The following is a 26,386-nucleotide window of genomic DNA, read 5'->3' as shown; positions in this document are numbered from 1 at the left end:
GTTTTAAGCCCAGGATCTCCAGAGCTCATACACTTAACCTCTAGGCCATGCTGCCTCTGGGCGTAAAGAGACTTGTTGCATGCGCTATGAATAGACGTATAGGAATATATATATCTAAGGGCATACACTGTGTCCTTAGACCAGATTCCCCAAAGTAGAATCAAGTGAAAGGAATAAACAGTTTAAAGGCACTTAACAAATACTGCCCAAGGGTATACACCAATCTATGTAGCTATTGTTTCTATTATCTTTTTATAGTAAAGATAATGACAGTAGCTATTATCTGTGTGTTTTGTTCTTGCAGAAAAAATACACCAGTTATTATACACTGTGTGGATGCAAACGCTCTTCCTCATACATTATTTGCTGTTAAACTTTTTGTTTTTAGAAAGAGAATGGGATACTATGGGAGTTAAAATACAGAAATTCATTGCTACATGGAATGCTAAGTGAATGTGACCAAAGGCAATACAATGATCAAAATCAAGAGAAAAGTAGATGAGAATCAGGGGGCCTTGATGATAAAGCAAATCATCACTCCATCTATTGTGTAATTAAACAACAATTCAATTACGTGTTTATACTGCGTGTCTTAATGCAGAGGATGGGGCCAAGAGTTCAATTCTCTTGAGTCATTCAGTCTTTATTCATCTGGAAGAATAGTCCATTTTTCACAAATTTATCTTCTACATTCCTCCATCATCCTCTTAAGATCTTAAAACTGAGCATTTTCTTTTGACTTTTTACCAGGTGGCTTTCATTTTGTGTTTCCCTGTCTGGCCTTTCTCAGGAATTTTCAGAAAGATACTTGATTTTAACCAAAACCCATTATATTATACATGAATGAATAACATGCTTAAAAATCTTTTTAAAAATCAGGTTCATTATCTTGAAAGAAAATAACAGGGAACAAATATTCAAATAACCTCAGGTTCCTTCATTTTTAATAGATTTTGATAAAACTACTATCTCTTTGGAAGAATTAAAGATGCCTTAGGTTCTATATTAAATGTAGCATTTGCCGAACATTTCTAGGCATAGGTTCTGTGATTTTTTTTTTTTTTTGCCTTTTCCAGGGCTGCTCCCGCGGCATATGGAGGTTCCCAGGCTAGGGGTCAAACTGGAGCTGTAGCTGCTGGCCTACGCTAGAGCCACAGCAATGCGGGGATCCGAGCCACATCTGTGACCTACAACACGGCTCACAGCAACATCGGATCCTTAACCCACTGAGCGAGGCCAGGGATCGAACCTGCAACCTCATGGTTCCTAGTCGGATTTGTTAACCACTGAGCCATGACAGGAACTCCCGGTTCTGTGATTTACAATAAAATTTTTATTGCATGAATATAGCTTGTAGACATAAATATTTGCACTGTTGAATATATCACATATCATGATTTAAAAGTTTTAAATAAGATACATAAAATGTAATCTAATTAAAGATCAAGAAAGTAATAGTATAAAGTGATAACCATGTAAAAAAAAATTCCCATGAAAGGATTCTCTGTGGACCATAAACAAAATAATTTTGACTACCAATCTTAATGAAAGAATTCATGGTGAACCCTGCCCTTAAGTTTTAGTATTTTAAACAGAGGCTGCTATTTAGACAATTACGGGCAGATTTGACTGTTCTGTATTAATTAAATGAAGAGAAATGGATAAGACTGTGATGATAAAGATGATCAATTCCTTGACAAATAGATTCCATAAGTTTTTTTGGTTTTTTGTTTTTTTAATAACGGGAAAGCAAAACTTAGACTACCCTGTCCTGCTGCTGATGCTGTAAGGCACTGAGTACATCCCACTCAGGGAGAAAGAAATCAGTACAAAGGGTTCATTTAAAGATGGTAGAGAAGGGAGTTCCCATCGTGGCTCAGGGGAAGCGAATATGACTATATCCCTGAGGATGCAGGTTTGACCCCTGGCCTTGCTCAGTGGGTTAAGGATCCAGGATTGCCATGAGCTGTGGTGTAGGTCACAGATGCAGCTTGGATCTGGCATTACTGTGACTGTTGTGGCATAGGCTGGCAGCTACAGCTCCTATTAGACCCCTAGCCTGGGAACCTCTATATGCAGCAGGTGCAGCCCTAGAAAGACTAAAAAATAAAATAAAGGTGGTAGAGAAGAAGGCAGCGATGTGTAGGCACACAGTCCCTCATGTTTCAGGAGGGCACTAAGACAGTGTAGTGGCAATGGAGTTTTTCTGTAAGTTGGTCGTAATGCTTACTCTGCAGACTGGGGGGAAGGCAGGGGACAGAGCCGTGCTGCCCTGTGGCAGCCACCATTCCTGTGCTGCTACTGAGCCCTTGGAGTGTGGCGAGGCTGGAATAAGGTGCTCGTAAAATACACACCAGTTTTTGAAGTTTGAGTGCAAAAATAGAACGTAAAATAACTCAATAATTTTATACTAAGTACATGGTGAAAAGAAAATATTTTGGGTATCATGGGTTAAACAAAATATATTATTAAAATTAATTTCACTTATTTTTAATTTTTAATGTGGCTACTAGACACTTTGAAAATTACATTGGTGGGAATTCCTACTGTGGCACAGCAGGTTAAGGATCCCGCATTATCTCTGCAGCAGCTCAGGTCGCTGCTGAGGCTCAGATTCGATCCCCAGCCCTGAGCAGAGAGTTAAGGGTCTGGCATTGCTGCAGCTGTGGTGGTCACAACTTTGGCTCATATTCGATCCCTGGCCTGGGAACTTCCATATGTTGTGGGTATGGCCATAAAAAAGTAAATAAAATAAAATAAATAAATAAAATAAAATAAAATAAAATAAAATAAAATAAAATAAAATAAAATAAAATAAAATAAAATAAAATTACATTGGTGGCTCCCACTCCAATATTTCTCCTGAACAAATGCTGGTTTATACAGAAAATCTTGCAGAGAAGAAAGGATTAGAAAATCCAATTCACTCCATGCCTTTTTAAAGTAGTAAATGAAGGATTTTCAGCATAGCAGGGAGGTTAGAAGCTTGAGAAGAGAGACAGCTGACAAAGCTATCTGATAACGTCGACCAGTCACTCATTCATCTACTCAAGTTTGTTGAGCCCCTATTATGCGCCAGTTATGCAAGATACAGAAATAGACAAAACGGACAAGAGACAGTCCTGACTCTCATGCAATTTCCGTTCTAGTGAGTGGATAGAGGTAATAAACATATTTTAAGATAGATATGGATTTCAAGCCAAATGTATAGTTTTACAAAAGAGGCGGTCTTCATAAAATGCTTATAGAAAATGTTCACTTTTTTTGAGCAGTAAGATATTATTAGCCAAATAACTAAGGGTGTAATATTTGTGTTGATACTTGTGCCCAAACTTGAAATTTGGTAATAATCATTTTATCACTTAAGGTTTTTAATACAGCTATGTATATATCTTCGTAATACATGCATGAATACATACATGTATACATACATGCACAAGTAATAAGACTCTTCTGTAAAAGTTATTTTTCCTGAAGGACAAAGCAGTCTCACCATTCTGAAATTGTGCCTGCTAATTTGAATTATAAGTTACAGAATGGTTTTCACAGTCATTGTTCATATTATGCCTTAAAGTTCTTATTATTTCCGGAGGACCAGAATATCTGCCTTTAGTGGAAGCACCCAGTATTTTTTTAATAATGATTTTTATTTTTTCCATTATAGCTGATTTACAGTCTTCTGTCCATTTTCTACTGTACAGCAAGGTGACCCAGTCACACATACATGTATATATTCTTTTTTCTCACATTATCATGCTCCATCATAAGTGACTAGATATAGTTCCCAGTGCTATACAGCAGGATCTCACTGCTGATCCATTCCAAAGGCCATAGTTTGCATGTATTAACCCAGTATTTTTATCATCAAACTCATAGAATTCAAAACAAAAAGAAACCTCAGCATGCATGCAACAGAAAGATTCTGTAACTTTTCCAGAATAAAGTGCATGCATTCCCAAGTATCTGTCTTACATACATTTCCTTGGGGTTTTATGTTTTATCTTAAAGACTTGTGGGAATATTGCATTATACTTTCTAAAGCAGACATGGTGGTTTGATGTAAAAAATGATTCTGCTGCCATCCTCCAGCGAAAGTAACATTCCAGAAGGTGATTCTTCTCTCTTCTGTAACTTCAAGCATCCCTGGCACCCCAGTTGCACAGGTCCTAGATACTCTAAAATCCAGATAATCCAAACCAGCAGAGCCCTCTACTCCTGGAACCTCAGTGGGAAGTGTTCTTTCTACACCTTTGTTGGAGGCAAGTCCAGAGTAGAATTAAAAACCCAGGATGGTGAAACAGTTCCCATGGACCATGAGAAAGCTGGTATCGGATGATGTCCTCATCTTGACTAGGGGCTGCGTGACTGCAGAGGCAGCATGACCATGGATTTTGAGCCGTTTGTCACGTAAGGGATTCCTCACCCCAGGAAATATTTGTGAAGAACAAGGACCCGGGGAGAATATGATTAAAGAAGGCCAGGCAGCTGTGGCCCTCAACTTTTCCTGGCAAATCAACAATGCTGCCAGGAAGGGAGCCAGGCAGGGATTCAAAGGCTGCTGCTGGGGAAAAGAAGCGAGTGTTTGCTCAAAGTCTGGCCTCTGGCTTTGCAGCTGTTGCGTGAATAGCACTTGGGAGTTGGGAAGACACCATCCACTGACTAACCTATGTAATAAATAGAGAAATCATGCCATAGACCCATGAAACATGTTTTTTCATAACTGAGTTTTGCCTATAAGATATTCCTTAATCTTATCTCAGTCTTAAAGAAAACTCAAGGAAAAAACAATTCATTGAAAGAAAATATTTGCTTTTATTTCTTAGAGGAGAAAAAGATGGTTTTCACTTTGAATAAATCCCTGCAAAGAAGGGAAGATTAGCCAAAACCTCGCTGAAATGATTTGACATTGTCATTAAAGAAACAGTTTTATTAAGTGGTAACTTTCCAGAAATACATAGGGGGGAAAAGGTGACAGTGATTTGTGTTTTCTGTAAAGCCACTTTGTACAACTGTGATTTTCTTTCTTCACTTACTATTCCAAGATGCTGAATTTTTTTTTTTTTTTTTTTTGGTCTTTTGAGGGCCATACCCACAGCATACGGAGGTTCCCAGGCTAGGGGGTTGAATCGGAGCTGCAGCTGCCGGCCTACACCACAGCCACAGCAACGTGGAATCCAAGCAGCTTCTGCAGCCTACACTGCAGCTCACGGCAAAGCCAGATCCTTTACCCACTGAGCAAGGCCAGGAATTGAACTTGCGTCTTTAAGGTTACTAGTCCGATTTGTTAACCACTGAGCCACAATGGAAACTCCAGATGCTGGAATTTTATTCATGGACGTTCCTGAATGTTTTTAAGACATCAGTTTAATTTTATGCTGATTCCCTTATATATGCAGTTACCAAAATAAAATTTCTTTTATAGGTTTCATCTTTAATTTACTCTTCTGAGTAACATGTTTTAATTTAAATCTCTAAAACTAAAATAGTTTTTTTAATGTAATGAAATATTTTCTTCCCTTCACCAGGAAGAATTATTTAAAATATCAAATAAAACATTTATTATTTCACTGAACTTTCTGCTCTAATTCCTTCTTAATGACCATTTCTTAACTTACTATTTTTAATAGTCCATAAGGCTATGAAATAAATTTTATATTTACGTATATTTATATTATACATATTTACATAAACATGAATTACATCATTTAAAGCCCATAATATATGTTTCAGGTATTCCGATCTTTTCTTTCTGGTACCACTTTAAAAGAAGATTGCTCTGCTTATAGTACCAACTATTGAGTAATTTCTTCCTTGTGACTTTGGTAACTGTTTTTCCTTAAAATAAATATTCAAATATGTCTATTTGTGGAGACAGAGAATAGAAACTTTAATTTTTGTAATAACTACTGCATTGCAGTAATAATGAATTTATTCAGTTATAGATTCCTTTTCCCACCAATGGCACATGGTATAATTTTTTTCTGAGAAAAATACAAAACAACTAAACTAAGTAAGTGATTTTTAAGTGGCTGGAGCTTACATGTTATACCAAAAGCTCTCAGAATAGTCTACATCTTCGAAGAAAGAAATAGATGGAGATAGAAAAAACATACACACATAAAAGTTTATTTCTAAGTTGAAAGTGCCAAGTATGCTTTGCTTCTCCTACCTATTTAAAGAAATCATACATATTTAATTGTCAACTTCACTTCAGAAAAACTTTAGAAATTCATTTGCCTAAAGGACTATAGAAGAAAATGAAAAATCGCACTTTTCATCTCTGGCTTTATGTTACTTTCTTATGTTTCAAGTAACCCTTTATTGGGAAGGACTTGTTTAAGGCACTTTATATCAGTTGTTACTTTCCTATAAATTCCTTCTTTTTTTTGCATACTTTAACTAAAGATAATCATAGCCTTGCTTGACCTGAAGCAATATAAACATGAAATCTAAGACATTACCCAATACTAAATACTATTCTTATTACTAATGGAGGTTTCTAGGTAGTATTGGGAAGTATTGGTAGTTTCTAGGAAGTTGCTAATGATGCGAGCAGCATAAATTTTTTTTATCTTCCTAAATAGCCAGATAAAAACAGAACAACTGGATATCAAAATCAAAACCCTGTGGATAATCTTTACATTAAAACTACCTGACAGCTTATTTTCAAAATACAAATAAGCGATGGGATCCTGCTGTACAGCACAGGGAACTATATCCAAATACTTGTGGTAGAACATGATGGAAGATAATATGAGAAAAAGAATGTATGTAAGTGTATAACCGGGTCACCTTGCTGTACAGCAGAAATTGACATACCATTGTAAGTCAACTATACTTTAAATTTTTTTAAATATACAAATATGAATCCTCAAACACAGCAGATAATAACAAACTAATTTATACAAGACCTGAATGTTGTCACCATCTGTGTGAGAGAAAGCAAAAGGTACAACAGGGTATCTATCCTGCCTGAAAACAGAAAAGTTACAACATAGCCAGTAGGCATTGACTGGAAAATACAGTAGCAAAAAGTGGGAAGATCTTGTGCCAACCCCAGTTGCTGGTGAGTTGAGTGTTGGGGACCTGTGTAAGTTTCTGAAGGGGCTGGAGTGGTTTGGCCCACGGAATCCCCAGTACTGACCTTCCAAGGCCATCTTCCACGACCACGTCCACACTAGGAGAAAAGCCAGAGACAGGATTCAGAATTGGGTAGCAAGGAGAAAACAGAGATTTTTTTTTTTTTTTTTTTTTAAGGAGAGGGGGTGGGTGAGAGTTCATGTTAAAGTTAGGCAGCAAAACAGTTCGGGAAATATCAGAAAACAAGCCAACATATGTTTTTAATATAATCAAAGAACAAAAGAGGAGGGAACTCTGAAACTATTGACATTAACTTCAGCCAGTACTCTTTCTGAAAGTTTAGAGAAACTAAATGTGAACAAAATGATCAAAAGAAAAATTTGGAGGTGAAATTCCTGCAAAGATACAATGTTTTAAAGAGAATAAAGAGCAGAATAATATTGCGACACATTATGACTTCAAGAGAATAAAGAGAAAAAAAATCTATGAAAACTCTAAAGTTCTATTTCAAAGCTAGCTAAAAAGCATGAAGAAAATTATGCGACAACATTAAAGAAAAACCAGATTGGCATTAGATAAACTAAAAAATTTAGTGAACATCCCCAAGAACTAGAAATAAAAGAAAAAAATCATTTTGAAAATGAGAGGAAAAAAACGTAGAGTAGCAGAAAAACAGTTCTTAATGACAAGAGAAATAAAAGATCAGAAAAGGAAAATAACAGATTCATAATAAATTCATTAGAATAATGAAAAGTTGGAGAAAATCATTGGACTGGGTATGTTTTGACAAATAGTGTAACTGCATTAGAATTTGTGCAGAAAGAGAGGTAGACAAAAAAGGAACCTGATGGACTAAAAACTACTGAGGATGTTGAGCAAAGTCAACTCAAAGGAAAACTGAGGTGGTAAATATATTGATGGTGACAAATCAAAATGCAAAAGAAATGAAATTATTGGGGAAAAATCTATAATGACAGAAAATGGTACAAGAAAGTTATTGTCTATTAAAAAAAACTACAGGAGTACAGAAAAAGGAAAGTAAAATGTATTTTAAAAGCTAAACAATTATCATGTTTGGGGATTTAAATTTTTATTTATCAGCTACAAAATCTATTTAGCAGAATATATTTAGTATAATTGGAAAACAGTATGTATTCATTTTTTAAATTAAATGATTTATGGTATTTTAGGGGATCAGATAAGTAACCAGAAATTATGAGATTTAAAATTGTTTTCTATTAACTCTGGTTAATAGATGAAGCTAATTGATCTATTCTTTTAAGGGACTGACTTTAAAATAAAACCAGGTTTTTCCATTGTGAGTATTATTTTATTTTATTTCTTGGTGAACTTTAATAACAATAGAATAGCCCCAGGGGACAGTACATCTGTCTCGTTCGTGGTTTTTATCCCCAGGACAAGCACAATGCTTAGTAAATATTTGCTGAATAAATAGTCTCATCTAAAATAATCCAAGTGGAACTTCAATAAACAGAATCATGAAATGATAGAAAGTTGAAGGCAGCAGGAAATTTAAGGAAAAATCAAATGCAGTGGTTCATATTTTGTATTACGTGTCTCGCATAAAGAGAAATTAAACTTTATTTTCCAGAATAAACATTTGTATGCTTGAAAATATAAATGACTCTTTAAATAGCAACACTGATGCATTCAGACATTTTTAATGCAAATCTTATTGGAATATTTTACTTGTCAGTCACCATGTTTTTAATTACATAAAATTAACATTGATTAAAAAAATATTGTCCTTTTAAAAAATTAGTGGCACATATTGATCAGGTGTAAGGATAACTGGGGGTAATAGGCTCAGAGTAAATAGAAAACCGATGTTTGTCCTTTTGCTCATTTTATACATGAGAACGTGGATTACAAGAGGCAGGAAGTGATTTGCCTGAGCTGTTAGAACCAGTGGCCAGTTAAATGCTGTAGAAAGAATGCAGTGCCAAGAGCACAGAACTAGCATTTAACTTACTAACTTTGTGACTTTTGTCAATTCCTGTGTAACCAAATGAGGAATTAAAACCAAATTTGCTGACTCCCAATGTTAAAAGCACTATTTTTTAAAAGACGGTCATGAGTTTTAGCCAAAAATTATGCAAATACCAAAATTTATTGGAAATACTTATATGTTCCATTCCTGCTCTCTTATATTTATGAGAGGCATTCATTTATTTCTCATACCTACCCTCCTTTCTCAAGCAAATGTTGGTGAGTTATCCAAATGATCCGAGGAAAGGAAACCGTGATTTAGAGTGATCTAAATAATTCATAAACCATGTTCTCAATCCTTGAATATAATACCATTGATTGTGCAATAAAAGAGCCATTTTTATAGATTCTAATTGGTCTATCTCAGACAGCTTGCTTTTTTATTATTTTTTTCATTTTTAAAACATTGGGAATATTGAAGTTCCTTCCAGGACAGTTAACTGGCTCACATAATGTCATTAGAATGGTTGTCATTACTTCTTTATCAAAGGATGAATGTCCTGCACTTTCAACTAAGCTTTTGTGAAAATGACATGACTCTTTGAAAGTCTAACAAACATCCCTGGAGGCTCTAAGTCAGGAATGATTAAAGACTGATATTAGTTGGTTATAACATTGCATGACAACAGTTATAAATGCATCTGTAATACCTCTGCAATTGATCTTGAACAGCAGCTACTCCTGCTGTATTGTTCCCCTTCTCAGGATCATAATTGTTTTTTGACTTTTTAGATTGCAGCATAGTTGATTTGCAGTATTATATTAATTTCGGTGGTATAACATAGTGATTCAGTATTTTATGGGTAGGATTTTAATTTTTTCATTTCAATTACTGAAGTGATTTCATCCAAAATTCCAAAATAAATAGATAAAGTTTCTCAAATTTAAAAAATGTATACCATTACGGATATCTGTTTTTCAATACAGTACCTTAAATAGGTAAAAAGTTTTCTATCTGCCTTTTAAATTTTTTCATGAGCAAATTAAACATGTCATGAAATACCAATTGAATATCACAGATCTGTTTTTATCCTGATTTGGTTGATAAGCATTACACTAAATTGTCCCATGAATAGAGTCCACCCTTGGATTTGATGGCATAAACCATTCAATTGAGTTGTTTCCTAATCTTGTGATTAAATGTCGATTAAAGCACACAATTCCTTTAGGACAGGAAATGGTTTGCCACTTACTATTCCTAAGGTCATGGCTAATTAGAGTTTAACTTGCCACTTTTCTTTGACCTCACTTACAGAGTACAGTGATGCTCCAGATACAAGCTCCTTTATGAGAATAACCTCTTGGGGACCACAGCCAGTCCTATTGTTGTACAGAGCAGCACTAACTCACATTCGACTTTTATTAGAGCATTTATGACCAGAGCAGCATGATCTCGCCTTTTAACCAAGTCACTGGGCACCAGTGAACTGGACTGATTTCACACTCACTGCAAATTGCTTTTCCTCAGAGTAAATTGCCTGTCTAATAGCAAATTATTACTCTATTTTTGTAGAAAACAGCCACTTGTGGCAGTGTGGTTCAAATAATAAAAGATACTACCCAATGCATTATCAATGTGATATTGTGAGCTAATGCTAAAGAAGATCAGAATCTTCTCAATCTGTATCATGGAAAATCAATCAAAACCAAAGCTTCTATTTGTGAAATGCAATCGGGTAGATACTTTTAATATCACAGGGGTATAATTAGGGGAAACATACATCCCAGTTTATGTCTGTTGTCTGGCATAGTTGTTAATAGTTCTCTCATTCACTCTCAAAATGTCCTAAATTGGACAATGTCATATAGTCACCCTGTGTATAGTCATACTTGCCAGCTTATGATATAGGTGGAAGTATAGAACATAAAAGCTTTAAAGGCCAAAGAGCCACATAGGAATTTAATAATGCTACAAGAACATCAAAGCTATGTTCAATGCTCAGTAGTGCAGTCAAGTACTGCAAAATTCTTAGGAGAGGGAGGTCGATTAATCAGGGGGGATTTCATTAAAGAGATAGTATTTGAGCAGAGTCTCAAAAGAGTGCCATGCTGTGCCTACCCGAAGAGGAAGGGGAGATGACATTTCACGTGGAAACGGGGCATGTTATGATTTCGCAAAAGCATGAAGTCAAGAAAGGGCAGGCTGGATTGATTTATTCAACTGTATAGTAATATCTACAGACAAGTACCGGGAATAGCTTTAATGTAGATGGAGGTTACATGTGATAGGCTTTGAAGAACTAACTACAACATCTGCACTTTGTTCTGTAGGCAGTGAGAATCAGTGATGTAACAAAGTACAAGTTGAAAATGGCCTTGGGGAAGGGGGCTGGAGACAGGTGGCAAAGAGAGAAGGACCCTCAGGAGAGCTAGAAGGCTGTATCGGTAGTTCACATGTGAAGTGAGAACTGGGGGCTGACTTGGTGTATTAATAGATGGAATAGAATGGGACGACTTCAAGAGCCACATGAAGGAAGAAAATAGAATTTAGCAGTTTTCATTTCCTTAAAGCTTTGTGTCTGAAAATGCTTTCAATGAATTATCTTTGAGTCTCACTGCTCCGCAATGATGCTCATAAAGGTAGGCATTGTTCTATCCCATTTTACAGAGAAAGTAACTGAGAGTCCAAGAAATTAAGCTTCCCAAACTCCTATAGCTAATTAGTGGTAAAGATGGGGACAGTGTCCTGATTCTTTGCATTGAATGTGTGGGATGAAGAAGAAAGAAGCCAAGATAACTCCAAAGGACAAAATCTGAGAAACTGGGAAATTAAATTTTCTAGCCACAGAATTAGAAACATCAAAAGACAAAGTTAGTTTAGGAAAGAAAATAAAGGGGGGGGGGTTCCTTGTGGCACAGTGGGTCAAGGATACGGCACTGTCATTGCAGCGGCTCAGGTCACTGTTGTGGTGCAGGTTCAGTCACTGGTCTGGAAACTTCCACAGGCCATTGTGCTGAAGAGAGAATGAGAGAAAGGAAGGAAAGAAGGGAGGGAAAATAAGGGGGGTAGATTTTAAGCATTTTTGGTTTGAGTTGGTCATATCACAATTGGGCCTCTTCAAAAAAGCAACTGAAGAGAAGGAATGAATTAAGGTAAAGCAATTAGGTGAGAAAAGCTGGAAGTTGCAATAGTGGGCAATGAACCCCAAGAGAATAAAGAATGCTACAGGGAAGAGAGCTCAGCGAGCTCATGGCTCTTTTAGGACGTGTTAACATTTAACATTTATAAATCAAGAAAGCAGATGCGTGTAAGAGGGAAAACTAAACTAAGCTATAAAACAAGATGTAAGAGAATTTACCATCATAGACAGTCAGCAAAAGGGAGAGGATAAGAACAAAGAGTAGGCAACAGTTACACTGTCTAAAGACAGCAAAGAATTAGAACAGAAACATGTACTAACTTGACAAAGAGATTATTTGTAACCTGTGAGGATGCAGTTTCAAGGGAAGGAGCACACATGAGCTTTAAGGGGATAAAAGCAGTTGTATAATGTGAAGGCTGTGGATTCAGGCAGACATTAAGTAGAGGTGGTTTTTGTTTTTCTGATGTTGGGTGTAAGGCATAGATAAAGAAACAGGGAGTTTCCATGGTGGCTCAGCAGTAGCAAACCCAACTAGTATCCATGAGGATGCAGGTTCGATCCCTGGCCTCGCTCAGTGGGTTAAGGACCTGGTGTTGCCATGAGCTGTGCTGTAGGTTTGATTTGACCCCTAGCCTGAGAAATTCCATATACCATGGGTACAGCCCTGAAAAAAAAAAAAAAGATAAAGAAATAATGAAAAGAGAGTTTTTTTTTTTTAAGGTTCTTGCAAAGGAGAGAAGAATGGAGTACATGGCAGAGACAAGATTGAGTAGGAAATGAAATTAACTATATAACAGAGGAAAATTATCTTTTTATTTCAGATAAGAAGAATGCGTAGATACAAAGGCATTACTGAATAGAAGGGGAAAAGGATTCGCGTGGTCATAGCCTAAGCTCCTTGGTAAAAATGGGTGATGAAATTCGAGGTGGAGAGAGGACAGCACTGGATGGGGATTGGATGGAGTTGGGGTGTATCGTAAAGATTTAAGAAGAAAAGAGTGAACTCATCACTGACTTCACAATTGAAAGAGTGTGATTCTTTGGGCTGAGTTAACCCCAATATGTGACTTTTTTCTGCCATTGTTGTGACTGCTTAGGTCCGCAATAGACAGATGTAGATGAGGATTTAAGATAAGGGTGGGAGAATTTAATCTAAAGGGATCAGAGGTAGTGTCATGCCATCATATGGCCAGGTCATGAAGAGGGCTGTCTCCAGATAGAACGAGCAGTGTAGAAAAGATGGAAGTGGGTATTTTCAAAATGATGCAAGAGTAACCCTGAGAAAGAAAATGTTAGTTATTAAATTTGCTGGAGGGGATAAAGTAGAGAAGGGGAAAAAGCACACAAAACCAGTGGCTGAGGTTTTCTGAAGACCTGGGATGAGTCTAGCAATTAGCCTTGAGGCTGCACTGAGAATTTCATTCAGGAAAAAAATAAAAATCCTTAAAAAAAAAAAAAAGGCCATTTCTAATGACTCAAATCCAAATGAAAGCCTCATTCCTCAAAACTCATAAACTTTACTGTCAAATATTTTCAGCACATGCTTGACTTTATACCGAGTAATCAAATCTCTTCTCGGTGGGTTTTTAGCTTCAAGTGTGTTCAAGCTTTTGTGTGCAAATACCTTCTTTTCCCATAGTGTACTTAAATGCCTAGAGTGTAGTGTCGTGTTTTACATATAGGAGCTCCAGTAGCAATTTTACTGGCTGACTGAATGCAGTATACTAGGGATACGCTAGTAGTCACTGCGGCCAGTCATTCTTGTTTGGGGCAACAAAATAGCCCATAATGGGCTGATGTCAAAAGAGGGAAAAAGAATCTGGATGCTGGGTCTCTCACTGGCACAAACTGTGGAAGATCCGCTCACGTCCATAGGAACACCCGTGAGTCTTCTTGTGATGGCGCTTTGCTGGACGTGGTAGATCAATGCAGAACCAAGGGCAGGGCTTGGGGAGCAATCTGACCCAGGTGCAGGTCATAAGGGGGTGCACTGTCTACAGAGAAGGGTATAATTACAGTAGAACTGACTAAAGAGATGTTTGTTTGTTTTTGTTTTTGTTTTTGTTTTTGTTTGTCTTTTTGCCATTTCTTGGGCGGCTCCTGTGGCATATGGAGGTTCCCAGGCTAGGGGTCAAACTGGAGCTGTAGCTGCCGGCCTACGCCAGAGCCACAACAACACAGGATCCGAGCCACGTCTGCAACCTACACCACAGCTCACGGCAACGTTGGATCCTTAACCCACTGAGCAAGGCCAGGGATCAAACCTGCAACCTCATGGTTCCTAGTCGGATTCGTTAACCACTGCGCCACGACGGGAACTCCAGAGATGAGCTTTTTATTATCATTATGTGCCCCCGAAATTCTAAATTGTGTTAAACACTTTTGCTGATCTAAGGTCTCAAGAGTTGATTCAGTTACTATTTTACTGACAGAGTAGTTTTCTTACCTTTCTTTTAGTCAATATTGTCTTCTGCATGAAAGTTAATTCAGAGAACTCCCAGTTACACACTTGGCCCCTGATGGCAGACTCAGCTACGTGAATTCATATAGAGAATAGATGAACTCTTATGAATAAATGAACTCTTACTCCTCAAGATTCTGGAGTCCTTTGTACAAGTTCAGGATCAATGGGTCTCCAGCCTAGGGCATACTTCATACATCTGTGTTAAAACAGTAGATTCAGAATAAAGAACAAAAGCATTACGTTTGTAAAGACAGAAAAAGAACTTGAGTTACTTCCATTCTGTTATTGCAAAGTGCAAATCATTCTCTGGTGTTCACTCATTTGGCAATAGTCCCCTTCATGTGTCTTTTTCCTCTTTTTCAAAAATGCATTATCATTCTATTTATTTATTTATTTTTTGCCACGGTATGAGAAAGTTTCCTGGCCAGGAATTGAACCCAAGCCACACAATGATCTAAGTCACAGCTGTAACAATACTAGATCCTTAACCCACTAAACTACCAGGGAGCTCCTATTTTCCCTTTTTGTACAGTAGTATTGTTTTGTTTTTTATTTGTAATTATTGTGGCTGGCATGATTATATCTATGAAGTTCAAAACAGGAAGTTGTTTTTTTTTTTTTCTCCCAGTCTGCTTCTTTTCTGGCCATTATTATTACTCATTTCCTTTTCTGATTGTTACTGAAAATCACGTTGTCTTGTTGTTACCAAAAGGATTGTTACCAAAAGGAGGCGGTTGTTACCAAAAGGATCTACTTCAGTGCTAAATATCTTTAGCACAGCACTGCTGTGGCTGTTTCAGAGCTGCGTAGATATGACTTTGACGCCAAGGACATGTATATAGAGTATATGTATGCAACCACAGAAATAACCACAAGTGTGCCAAAATGTGAAAAGAGATGTGGATTAATATCAGGACATGTCTGAGACCACACAAGAGAATAAAGACTAATCTGTAGGTGGGAATCCAGAAAGCTTTACTGGAAATACTGTGAAATGGACAGTGCTTGTATAAGTAAAAATGGTAAAGAAAGTGGCATTCAGGTTAGGGGAAAACCAGAGGCAAAAGCTCAGATTAGGGAATACTGGGATATAGACATGGAAGTTGATTCTCAACCTTCTGTGTGCATCTGACTGACCTGAAGAACTTTTGAAAAAATACACCTGCCTGAGGCCCCAGCAAGAGATTCTCAATCCATTGGCCAAAGTGGGTCTTGATGTCAATACTTTTTTTTTTTTTTGTCTTTTTGCTATTTCTTTGGGCCGTCCCGCAGCATATGGAGGTTCCCAGGCTAGGGGTCGAATCGGAGCTGCAGCCACCAGCCTACGCCAGAGCCACAGCAACACAGGATCTGACCCGCGTGTGCAACCTACACCCCAGCTCACGGCAACGCCGGATCGTTAACCCACCAAGCAAGGGCAGGGACCGAACCCGCAACCTCATGGTTCCTAGTCGGATTCGTTAACCACTGCGCCACGACGGGAACTCCACTTTTTTTTTTTTTTTAATCTCCCAGGTGATGTTATTTTTCATCGTGTCCTAAATCCAATGGGCTATGAAAAAAAAAAATATATATATATATATAGACATGAAGTATTCAAAATGTGTGGTTAAAAGATCTTTCTTCCATGTTAAAGAGTTTGTACTTAATTTAGCAGGCAGTAGACAATCACTTAATTGTTATTTTAAGAATACTTTAGCTTTCAGAAAATCATGTAGATAACAAAAATAATTTTGTTATTTCCAGTATACAACAGTTCTCCATACGCTCTAGGGCAGTTTTCACCTTGGACATGTAATAACTATGGCTATTAACTAATTCTTCAATATTATCCAAAGCACGGTTCTAGAATGAAGGCATCAGACCATTGGCAAGTAGTAATTTTAGGCTGGAAAAGAGGCAACTGCAGGACAATAAAGCAACTTCCACGTGAGGAAAAATAACCAAAAGGATGAATAGAGAACATGTAAAAAATACCCAGGCTGGGAGTTCCAGTCATGGTGCAGCGGAAATGAATCCTACTAGTATCCATGTGGATACGGGTTCGATCCCTGGCCTTGCTCACTGGGTTAAGGATCTGGCATTGGCCTGAGCTGTGGTGTAGGTCGCAGATGCAGCTCGGATCTGGTGTGGCTGTGGCTGTGGTGTAGGATGGCAGCTGTAGTTCTGATTCTACCCCTGGCCTGGGAAATTCCATGTGCCATATGTGCAGCCCTAAAAAAAAAAAAAAAAAAAAAAAAAACACCCAGGCTTTGCCTCACACAAGGGTTGTTGCTTAGAATTCTTGGCCGTATCAGAAGATAGACACATCCGTTTAGGTTATTCTTTTTAAGAAAAAAAGTGACCTACAGTTCACGAGGTAAAGAAATGCAGCCACAAACAGGAGTCATTCATTTTAATTAGATTGCAAGTTTGGCTGGCCAGGGCCCAGAGCCATTAGAGTGTTTTCCTATGGATAGGGTTGCCAAATAAAATATAGGACACTTAGATAAATCTGAATTTCAAATACGCAATGAGGAATTTTTTTGAGTGTCACTATGTCCCAGGAAGTGTAGTTTTAAAAAATTACTCGTTGTTTGTCTGCAATTCAAATTTAACCAGTGTCCTATAGATTCGTTTGCTAAATCTGGCAACCCAGATTTATAACTGAATGTAACTTGTGCTGAAGTACTATTCAACAAAAAAGAAGGAGATTAGAGAATAATTTGTATTTTGAAGCATGACAAAGAAAATACTCCCCTTCTCTTGGACAGTCAAATAAGATCAAACTAAACACAGAAAGGTTGACCCAGTTCACTTTCCACAAAGGTCTGCTGGAGAGTGAGGGAAAGTCAGAGTTCAATATTTTTTCTTCCCCCCACTTTTAAAGAAATCTCCTGATCAAGGAGACAGGAGAGAATCATTCCCCCTGCTACTCAAAGTGCGTCATGGGGACCAGCAGCCTCAGCAGCACCTGGGACCTCGTTCGCAATGCAGAGTCCCAGGCCTCTCCCCAAAGCTGCTGAATCAGAATCTGCATTTTAACAAGACCCCGTGTGATTTGTATCCAGGGTGGGAAATGCAGATTTGGTTCAGTAGGTTTCCAAAAACATGCTCTGGAAGACTCAGGGAGTGAGTAAGCAGGGGTTCCTCCATCGTGTGAAAAGACTGAGTGATCCTGTTTGGTTTCCAGATAAAAATCCCCTGGAACAAAGGGTCTGTGGCTTAATAATATTTTTTTTTTCTTTAAAAAAGAAAAGAGAAGGTTTAAAAAAAAAAACAACAACAGTAATCCAGTTCGTTTCATTTTCCAAAAGGGGAAACTGAGAAACAAAACACATGAAGGTGCCCAAGTCTTGTGCTGGGCCTAAGACTTGATGCCGCCCACACCTCAGGACCCCAGCCTCTCCCCACTTGCCACTGTTTGCTGAAGAAAGCAGCACAAAACACTAGAAATTTCGGAACAAGTGCTTGTCAAGCGCCATCAAGCACCACAGGTCTCTTCTAGCTTGGCCTTGAATTTCAAAATTAGCCCCGTGTCTTTCACACTCGTGCCTCATGTAACTTCCTTTCAAGGGTTCACCCAGCACATAAAAAAGCCGTGTCTGCTTTGCTCTTCGAGCTGGAAGACAGGTCTCCAGCTGCAGTTTGTGTACACCGCTAATGGGGGGTCCCCTGCAGGTTTGTTTGCGGATATTGCAGCTAATTATCTTGCCACAGACCATTGAGACAGCTCTGGATGACTGTTCAATTAATAGTTCTGAAGGAGTAATTAGGGAGCATACCTGCTTGCAAGGCCCACCCCGGAGCTGACACATCAGTGCGAACATTTACTTCTGCTTCATTGCATAAATAATTCTCCGAAATGAAATTAGAAATCACCCACACATTATACCCAGCCATGTTTTAAGGCACGGCATCCTGAATCTCTGTAATGAATTAGCATTATAGTCTGGTTTGAATTTTTCAATTTTCAGCGTACATCCTGCTCTGTTAGCAAGTGCCCCTGTGGCCCCCATCAGTTTCTGTAACACTTTGAATGAGCCATTCTCAAAAGAACAGAGATTTGGACATGTCTAAAGCTGGAGAAGGAAGTATTAAATGCTAGGCTGTGACCCATCCTATTTTATGGAAGAGGCAGACGTGATACCCAGGTTTCTAGACCCCCTCTGCCCACTGCATAGAGGCCTCATATTGTAGCACCAATATTCAAGACTGTTTTAAGAGAATTAAATATTCGGTCATTCTCTGGAAGTCAAATGGAAGGTCCCAGGCTGGGGGTCGAATGGGAGCTGCCAGCTGCTGGCCTGCACCGCAGCTCACAGCTATGCGGGATCCTTACCCCACTGAGCGAGGCCAGGGATCAACCCAGCATCCTCATGGATGCTAGTTGGGTTCGTAACCCCACTGAGCCCCAACGGGTACTCCCCCTTTGCTTTCATGTGTAAGGAAATTTCTGAATAACTGCGGATTGACCTAGGGAAGTGATTTCAATTAGGACTAATTTATATAGATTTCCTTTAAATTTAGGGATCCCAAAAGTTAATGGAGGAAGGCGGGGGTGGACAGTGACCAGGAGAACCCCACAATATAGAGGAGTTTTTAAATCTTTGTTTTTTCCCCCTCCAGTATTCAAAATCAGTTATCTCAGGCAAGCAGGTATAAGGATGCTACTACCATTTTAGAAAACATATCCTCAGATATCATTGCACAGATAAGGAGACAAAGGCCCTGAGAAATCAAGTGATTTATTTAAGATCATATAATTGATTTGTGATAGGTGAACGCATTCTAGAAAGGAAGCAGAGTTTTGGTAAAGTTAATACTCTCTATTTGGCATTTTTAGAGCTAAAATTAAGATATAAAGGCATTGTAAAAGAACGTAAAATCAGACCCAGTATTTAAAACCCCAGTTGCATGACATTTGTTAAGTTTCATTGTAAATTTTACCGTATTATTATGGGAAATGCCCTTTCCTTTCATCTAGTCAAGAACTGTAGGAGTAAATATAAATTTTTCGGTTTTGCACTAATAAAAAAGGAGTCTTGAATAATTTTGCCATTGGTTTACATCTGTCCTTTTCTGTTCATCTTTAGAATGCTTATTTGAAACATGCATCCCTTTCCTCTGAAATAGTTTTTATCTCCCATGTAGAAACCATGTGTCATACCTTTTTTTTGGTCATATGTTCTTTAGCGTGGCACCTTGTTAGACATTTCAGGTGCTTTGAGTAAATAATGGGTGCATTCTCTTTGGCCCAATAATTCCACTTTTGAGAGTTTATGAAAAGAACGAATCAGAGATAGTCCCATTAGGTGAGCAGCAAAGGTATACACTGTAACATTACTTATTTTTTTCTTTTTTGGCTGCACCCACAGCATAAGGAAGTTCTCTGGCCAGGGAGCATATCTAAGCCATAGCTGTGACCTACACCACATCTGCTTCAGTGGCAGATCCTTAACCCTCTGCACCACAATCTTAAAAAATCGGGAGGAAAAAAACTCAAACTCAAATTGACTGTATAAATTATATTGAGTTATAGGCACTACAGACACTTATCCTAGTTTTAGAGAGGGATAGGTCATAATGTTGTTTTCAGGGTGCATTTAATTGGAATTAAAGTAGTTAATAAAACAATATTGGCAGTAATTGCATGTCCTCGAAATGCACGGACGTGATGGACACTGATAGTTGAACCATGTTATGTGTGGGTGTGGGATCTCTAGCGGTTTTAAATCTTGTTGGAATATTCTTTTTTTTTCTACAATGAATAGTGGTAAGTCAAAAGATATTTTCTTTAAGGATATGCAGTTATTTCAGAAAACAAGTTTGTACTGTGTTGACAGAGGAAGCATCGCTGTCCAACATTTTTGTACTTTCTATTTTGAGGACCTCTGTGATGAGTTCACAAGGAACATGATAAATATTATCAATAATCCTGCAGTATTTTCTTCTAAGACAGAATTATTAGTAATTCTGACTTATTAACAGACTATGAAAGTTGTTGCTAATGTTGTGGTTTAAGATTGAAATGAAAATAGAACCATGTTCACATATTTCAGATGGGTTATACGCAAATTACTGAATTTTAATTGGGGAGAATTATCTTTGGAAGCAGATAAATCTCATTTTAAATCTTGAACCTACCATTTACTAGCTTAGCAGTTTTGTACAAAAGGTAAGTGATTGAATTGTGCATATTGAATTAGATCATGTGTGTCAGTCACCTACTAACTGCCTGAAATGTGGTTAAGAGCTTAATAAAATATAACTTTCACAAGCATCCTCATCAGCATTCCCATATATAGTGCTCCTTCTCATTTTTTATTGGATAAATTTGATATGTAAATTTAAGACATAAGACATATTACTTTGATACAGTGATGTAATATGGTTGCTGTTGTAATGATATTTATCACATTACATAGTTATAGGACAGTATTATTTAATACTCATATGAGTGTATAGCCTTAAATACCATCAATCTTATTTCCCCAGTCCCCATCCCCTGGTAACCACTGTTTTACTGTTTGGGTTTTTTGGTTAAGTTTGGCTTTTTTTAGATTCCATGCATAAGTGATATCATGTAGTACTTGTCTTTCTCTGACTTATCTTGTTTATCATGATGTGCTCAAGGTCCATCCATGTGGTCACAAATGGCAATATGTCCTCCTTTCTCATGGCAGAATAATGCTCCATTGTGTACATATGCACATCTTTTTTATCCCTCCATCCTTTGATGGTCATTGGGTTGTCCCCATATCTTGGCTATTGTGAATACTGCTGCACTAAACATAGGAGTGCATCTATCTTGTCAAACTCCTGTTTTCATTTCCTTTGGAATATACCCAGAGGTGGAATTGATGAATCATGTGGTGCATCTATTTTTAATTTTTTTGAGGAATTTCCAGATTTTTTCCCATAGTAGCTGGACTTATCCACCTTCCCACCTACAGTATCTATTTCATCACATCCTCCCTAGCACCTGCTGTCTCTTGTCTTCTTGATGATAATCTGCCCTCCTTTTTAATGGTCACCTATAACACATTGTCTTTCTGTGCTGGGTTATAAATTAATGCTGGTGCACAGGGCCTGTGCTTGCCTGTTAGACCCAGAGGTCATGTGGGCCTTGGAAGGTGGTGCTTTGGAACAGATTTAGTGTTGCTGCTTAACTTAGAGAAAGATGAAGGCAACTGTGCCCTGAGAAGCCCAGTCGTGAAGTAACTAAAACCAGAGTAGGGGTTATAGCAAATGAGCATCTTGGCGATTTCCCACAAACAGGAGTGACCGTAAATTAATTACAGTGCAGTGACCATCTTCCTAGAAACACTCATTTCCATTGATAATTTTTAGTTCCAACCAAGACACAGTGTTTTGCTATTTAGCCCTCTCAGTTTTATCTTCTTTTGGGCACTAAAGATAATTCATTTTCACTTACATCATGGGACTTAATCAGCTAATAAATATAAAGCATTCTGACCACATAATATTATATAGACAGTACATGATAGTACTAGTAGGCAGAATGCAATTACCGTGATCGGTATTTTTCCAGAAGGTAGAGCTAATACTCATTCCTACCTGATGTGAAAACTCCCTTACAGCCATTAATCATTGACAGTGGAATGTAATTGGAAAATCTAGAAAGCCCACGTGTCAGTATATCTACACCGATACTTAACATTTTTCACATTAAAATTCTTGAGATGGAAATAAACTTCTTTTAATATTTATTGTTTTATTTACTCTCAAACTGCAGGCATTCTGATAAATAGAATGATAGTTTCTAGTGTCACTGTGGCCGTGAAATGCATTTTAGTCTCCTGCTGCTGTAACTTAATAATTCATTTAGGTGCTTCTATTTATAAATCACAGAAGGTCTGTTTGATGGACATGGTGCTGGGGGGAAATATGCTCCTTTTTTCAACACAAATACCCTGTATTTTAGGACTGGTGTCTATGTGTGCAGCTACTTACATAGGCTTGAGATTGTCCACACCCCAAGTTTTCAGGGCATGACATCTGTTAATTTTAATTTTCAAGCACAAAAAGTCACCTAGGGAAAGTCTTAGCTTGATACATCCATTCTCAGGATGTTAATGTGAGCAATCTTTCTTCTAGTTTTGTGTGTTTGTTTGGCTCTTTTTGCTAGGAAGTCTAACACCAAATTTAAAGCACACTTCTAAGAACTGTACAAAATTTTACGGCCTTACATTTTTGAGTCAATTAATAAATGAAATGAAGTGACATTATTATTAACTTCTAGAGAAGAGGAAGTGTCAGTGGCTATATATTAAGAAGATGTGTCTTTTATGACTGTTCATTTTTGTCTAGTCCTATTCGGACACTTATAGAGTCTTTTAAACATAACTATGCATAAGGCATAAACCAGGCCTTTGAGAAGCTCTCAGTCCTGTGGGGGCAGGAAAGGCCAACAACGGACTGTCAGCTGGGAGGTGCCGATAATACCATTATGGAGATGCAAGTGGAGTGCTTTGAGCTTGTGTAATTCCAACTGTGGCAGTAATGAGATAATTTAATATGTTGCTAAATTTAATGCAGAAGTTAATCTAAAATAATTGGCAGGTACATTTTTCTAATGATGCAACCATCACCCTGGTATTCACTATTTTGGCATTTTCTATTTCAGAGACGCCCAAGCAGATGGCCTGCGATGAAGTTTCGAAGAGGTTCTGGCCATCCTGCCTATGCTGAAGTTGAACCAGTTGGAGAGAAAGAAGGTTTTATTGTATCCGAGCAGTGCTAAAACTTCTAGAACAGAACAGCACCAGTGCTGGCTTACAGGTGTTAAGACTAAAAAAATTGCCTATACCTTTAAGACACACACACACACACACACACACACACACAGGAGCCCTAAGCTGCTGTAGCTGGAAGGAGATGAGATTTCTGGACAAGTCCAACCCAGGAAGGGTAAAAAAACAAAACAAAACAAAACCTAAATCTTATGCAGGATACTATTTACCACTGAACATAGAATTCCCTAGTGGAATGACCTCTCTAGTTCACTCAGAACATCTCCTGTGGACTTTTCAGAACTATTACAGTGCTGTTGGCTTAAGGTGCAGGGTTGCAAAGGGATCGAGAAAAAAAAAATAATAAAGCTTTAGTTCACAAGAGATCTACACCTTTGGTTCACATATTCTTCTCTGATAACTATGTTCCAAAGCCTGAACCCATTTACTCCAAAGAGCAATGCCGACTCTTTCAAGATGGCCAAGAAGAGTAGCTGATGCAGGAGCCAAAACAAACACAAAATAGCAGACTTTCTGTCTTTTCACCAGACCTGTGGCTAAAGGATTTTGTCTTTCTGGTCTAGATCCACCCATTCCAACAAGTTCATTACTTTACAGGGTGAAATCTTTTCTCTGCCTCTCTCTTCCTTGTTACCAAACACCCTAGATAGAGATGAGCTGTGACGGATTGGCCAGACTTGTAGCTAAGTGGTAGGAAGGAGAGAGGCTTTGGGTTCTCCTGCCTCCAAATAAAACATCTGATTTGTTTCATGGAGCATTGCTTCCGCTTCCCAACTGTGAAGTCCTATGAAGCCGCAGTTGCTCTTGGCTGAAGGAAACAAAAGGAAACAATACAAAGAGTTCCTTAATCGGTTTTGAGGCAAAATCGTTAAGCGATTCTAAACCTATGGGTTTGTTGTTGTTGGGTTTTTGGTTTGTCTTCTTTTTTTTTCTGCTTTTTTCTGTTTCAGTATGAAAGGCCCATTTCTTTGTCGATTCCTCTCTAAGAAGCCGGTCAAGTCAGCATATTCCTCCGTTAAAAAGAATGAAAGAACCCTGCTGAATCATACAGTAATTTTCTTTAAAGCACATAGTAGTTACATAAATATATATATAAATATATTTTTGTTTATGACTAACACAAGGCAGGCTCTTGTGATCTCAGAGTGCATTTTGTCCTCAAGACAAACAAATGCGAGATGCAGTTCTGCATACTTCCACAGAGTTGTAAAATAATCCTTAATATTAGAATATTTTTATGTCCCTTAGCGAAAGAGGTTCAATTAGTTGCAGTGCCAATCACTTTCCTGCCTATTTGAGCCGCTCTCCCATTCATATCAACCCCTTCCCTCCCTGGTGAAATCAAGCAGATGCAAAAGGCTCCTTAGATGGGATCTGTCATTTGCCCTGTAATCACAATCCAGACTTTGAAACTTCCCCATGAGTGAAGACAGGAAAGACTTCCCCGGAGGAGGAATGTGGTTAATGTATCTACTGAGCTCCTAAAGTTTAAATTCAGGTACTGTGTGTACAATTTCATCAACATCTCGACCCATGAAACTGACATCCTGTGCCAAGAAGCTGTTGGTTCTCGCAGGCGCCGTGTACAACATTTGCAGATTCAGGTATCAAGAAGCAGAGATGTCTCGAAAGCAGCACTTTACTAACAGCTTAGTATCTGTACACAGTGTCTAGAATGAATGACGTCAGTCCACTGACAGTGTCATATTTTATCGTCACAATCATGTAGTGTAACCTTGTGCCATTTTCCATCAAGTGTATTTTACTTTACATTTCTAAGTACCTGATGAGGGTGATAATTTTTTCCTAACCTGCTTAGTAACTGCAAAAAAAAAAAAAAATTGACAAGCAAGGTGATTGAAGGACGTGATGACAATCTCTCTGCTATAGCCACGTTCCATTTATATGAAATAACCCAACTTATTTCTTGTGGAGTAGGTTTGGTCAGTTAGCAATAACCAAATGACTTGCCAACGTAACTGGTGCAACGGGTATTCTACAAAGACATAAGGAACACACAGACGATTCCTTGTAGGATAAGATGATGCTTCTTCTTTCACTTGCTTTTGTGTTAGGAGTGGGCTTCCAATAGCGGGTGATTGATAGTTATATAAATTCTGCATATATATATATATATATATATATACATATATATATACACGCACATATATCCAACTCCTTCTGCAGTTCTGTGAAGTAGTGATGTTATCTTTATTTCTTTCAAAGCTTCTCTTCCATTTTTGATTCAAAAAATTGACAATTCTGTAAGATAACCTTAAACTCTCTGAATTGCTTGGTGAATTTGAACAGCAAGTTATAAGGAAAACTTTTCGGAAGTAAAAAGGCTGCTGAAGTGTGGGAAAACGTCCTAACCAATCCAGGTGTTAGAGTTGGTAACCTCTGTTTTTTGTTTCTCTTAGGGAGAAAGGCTGACTGAACCTGTTTTGGTTTTTTTTTTTTTTTTTTCATGAAACTCTCACTCTGCTTTATACTTCTGGCTTGTTCTTGGTGCCCATTTACTGAGAAGGAAGGGTCAACTTACACAGAGTTTCTGGAAATTCAGAATGGCCCCTGATGATGTGGAATTTACACGTAGTATATATTAGAAAATGTGCATCTGTACGTCACAATATACTATGAACACAGTGAGAGAGAATAACAAACATTTTACGGATTAAGACTAGCAAAGGAGCACATACACACTTCTGGAGAAATCAGCTAAATGGTGCTACAGAGGAAGTTAGTTATGTCATCTTAATTATTTGTAAAAATATTCAGTGAATAGGTACAAGTATTAAAAGTCAAGAAAAAGATCTGCAGCCAACCAGATGGCCCTGATCACAATGTTGGTTTGTTTACAAAAGGTTTGGACTTCAAGATATACTAACAAATAGAAAACTAAGATAAATAGTAAATTATAATTTACCCCCAATTGTTATTTTAGTTTGAGACACCCAGGGCAGTTGCTAAGCTCTCTTAGAAGAAGTTTCGAG

General features: G+C 37.8%; 1 protein-coding gene across 1 annotated transcript in view; it reads left to right on the top strand.

Annotated features, from left to right (window-relative positions):
- The window catches only part of PLXDC2 (plexin domain containing 2), a 407,227-nt gene extending 383,471 nt beyond the window's left edge, over positions 1 to 23,756 (top strand). Inside the window, exon 14 of the mRNA XM_047755528.1 lies at positions 23,267 to 23,756. Coding sequence (XP_047611484.1) covers positions 23,267 to 23,383 — 117 coding nt within the window. The 3' untranslated portion in view covers positions 23,384 to 23,756. The remainder of the gene's footprint in view (positions 1 to 23,266) is intronic.
- Positions 23,757 to 26,386: the final 2,630 nt, after the last annotated feature.

The sequence above is a fragment of the Phacochoerus africanus genome, chromosome 12 (assembly GCF_016906955.1).
Source record: "Phacochoerus africanus isolate WHEZ1 chromosome 12, ROS_Pafr_v1, whole genome shotgun sequence".
NCBI classification, from domain to species: Eukaryota; Metazoa; Chordata; class Mammalia; order Artiodactyla; family Suidae; genus Phacochoerus; species Phacochoerus africanus.
The sequence above is the reverse complement of the archived record's forward strand: the minus strand, read 5'-3'. Positions and strand labels throughout refer to the sequence as shown.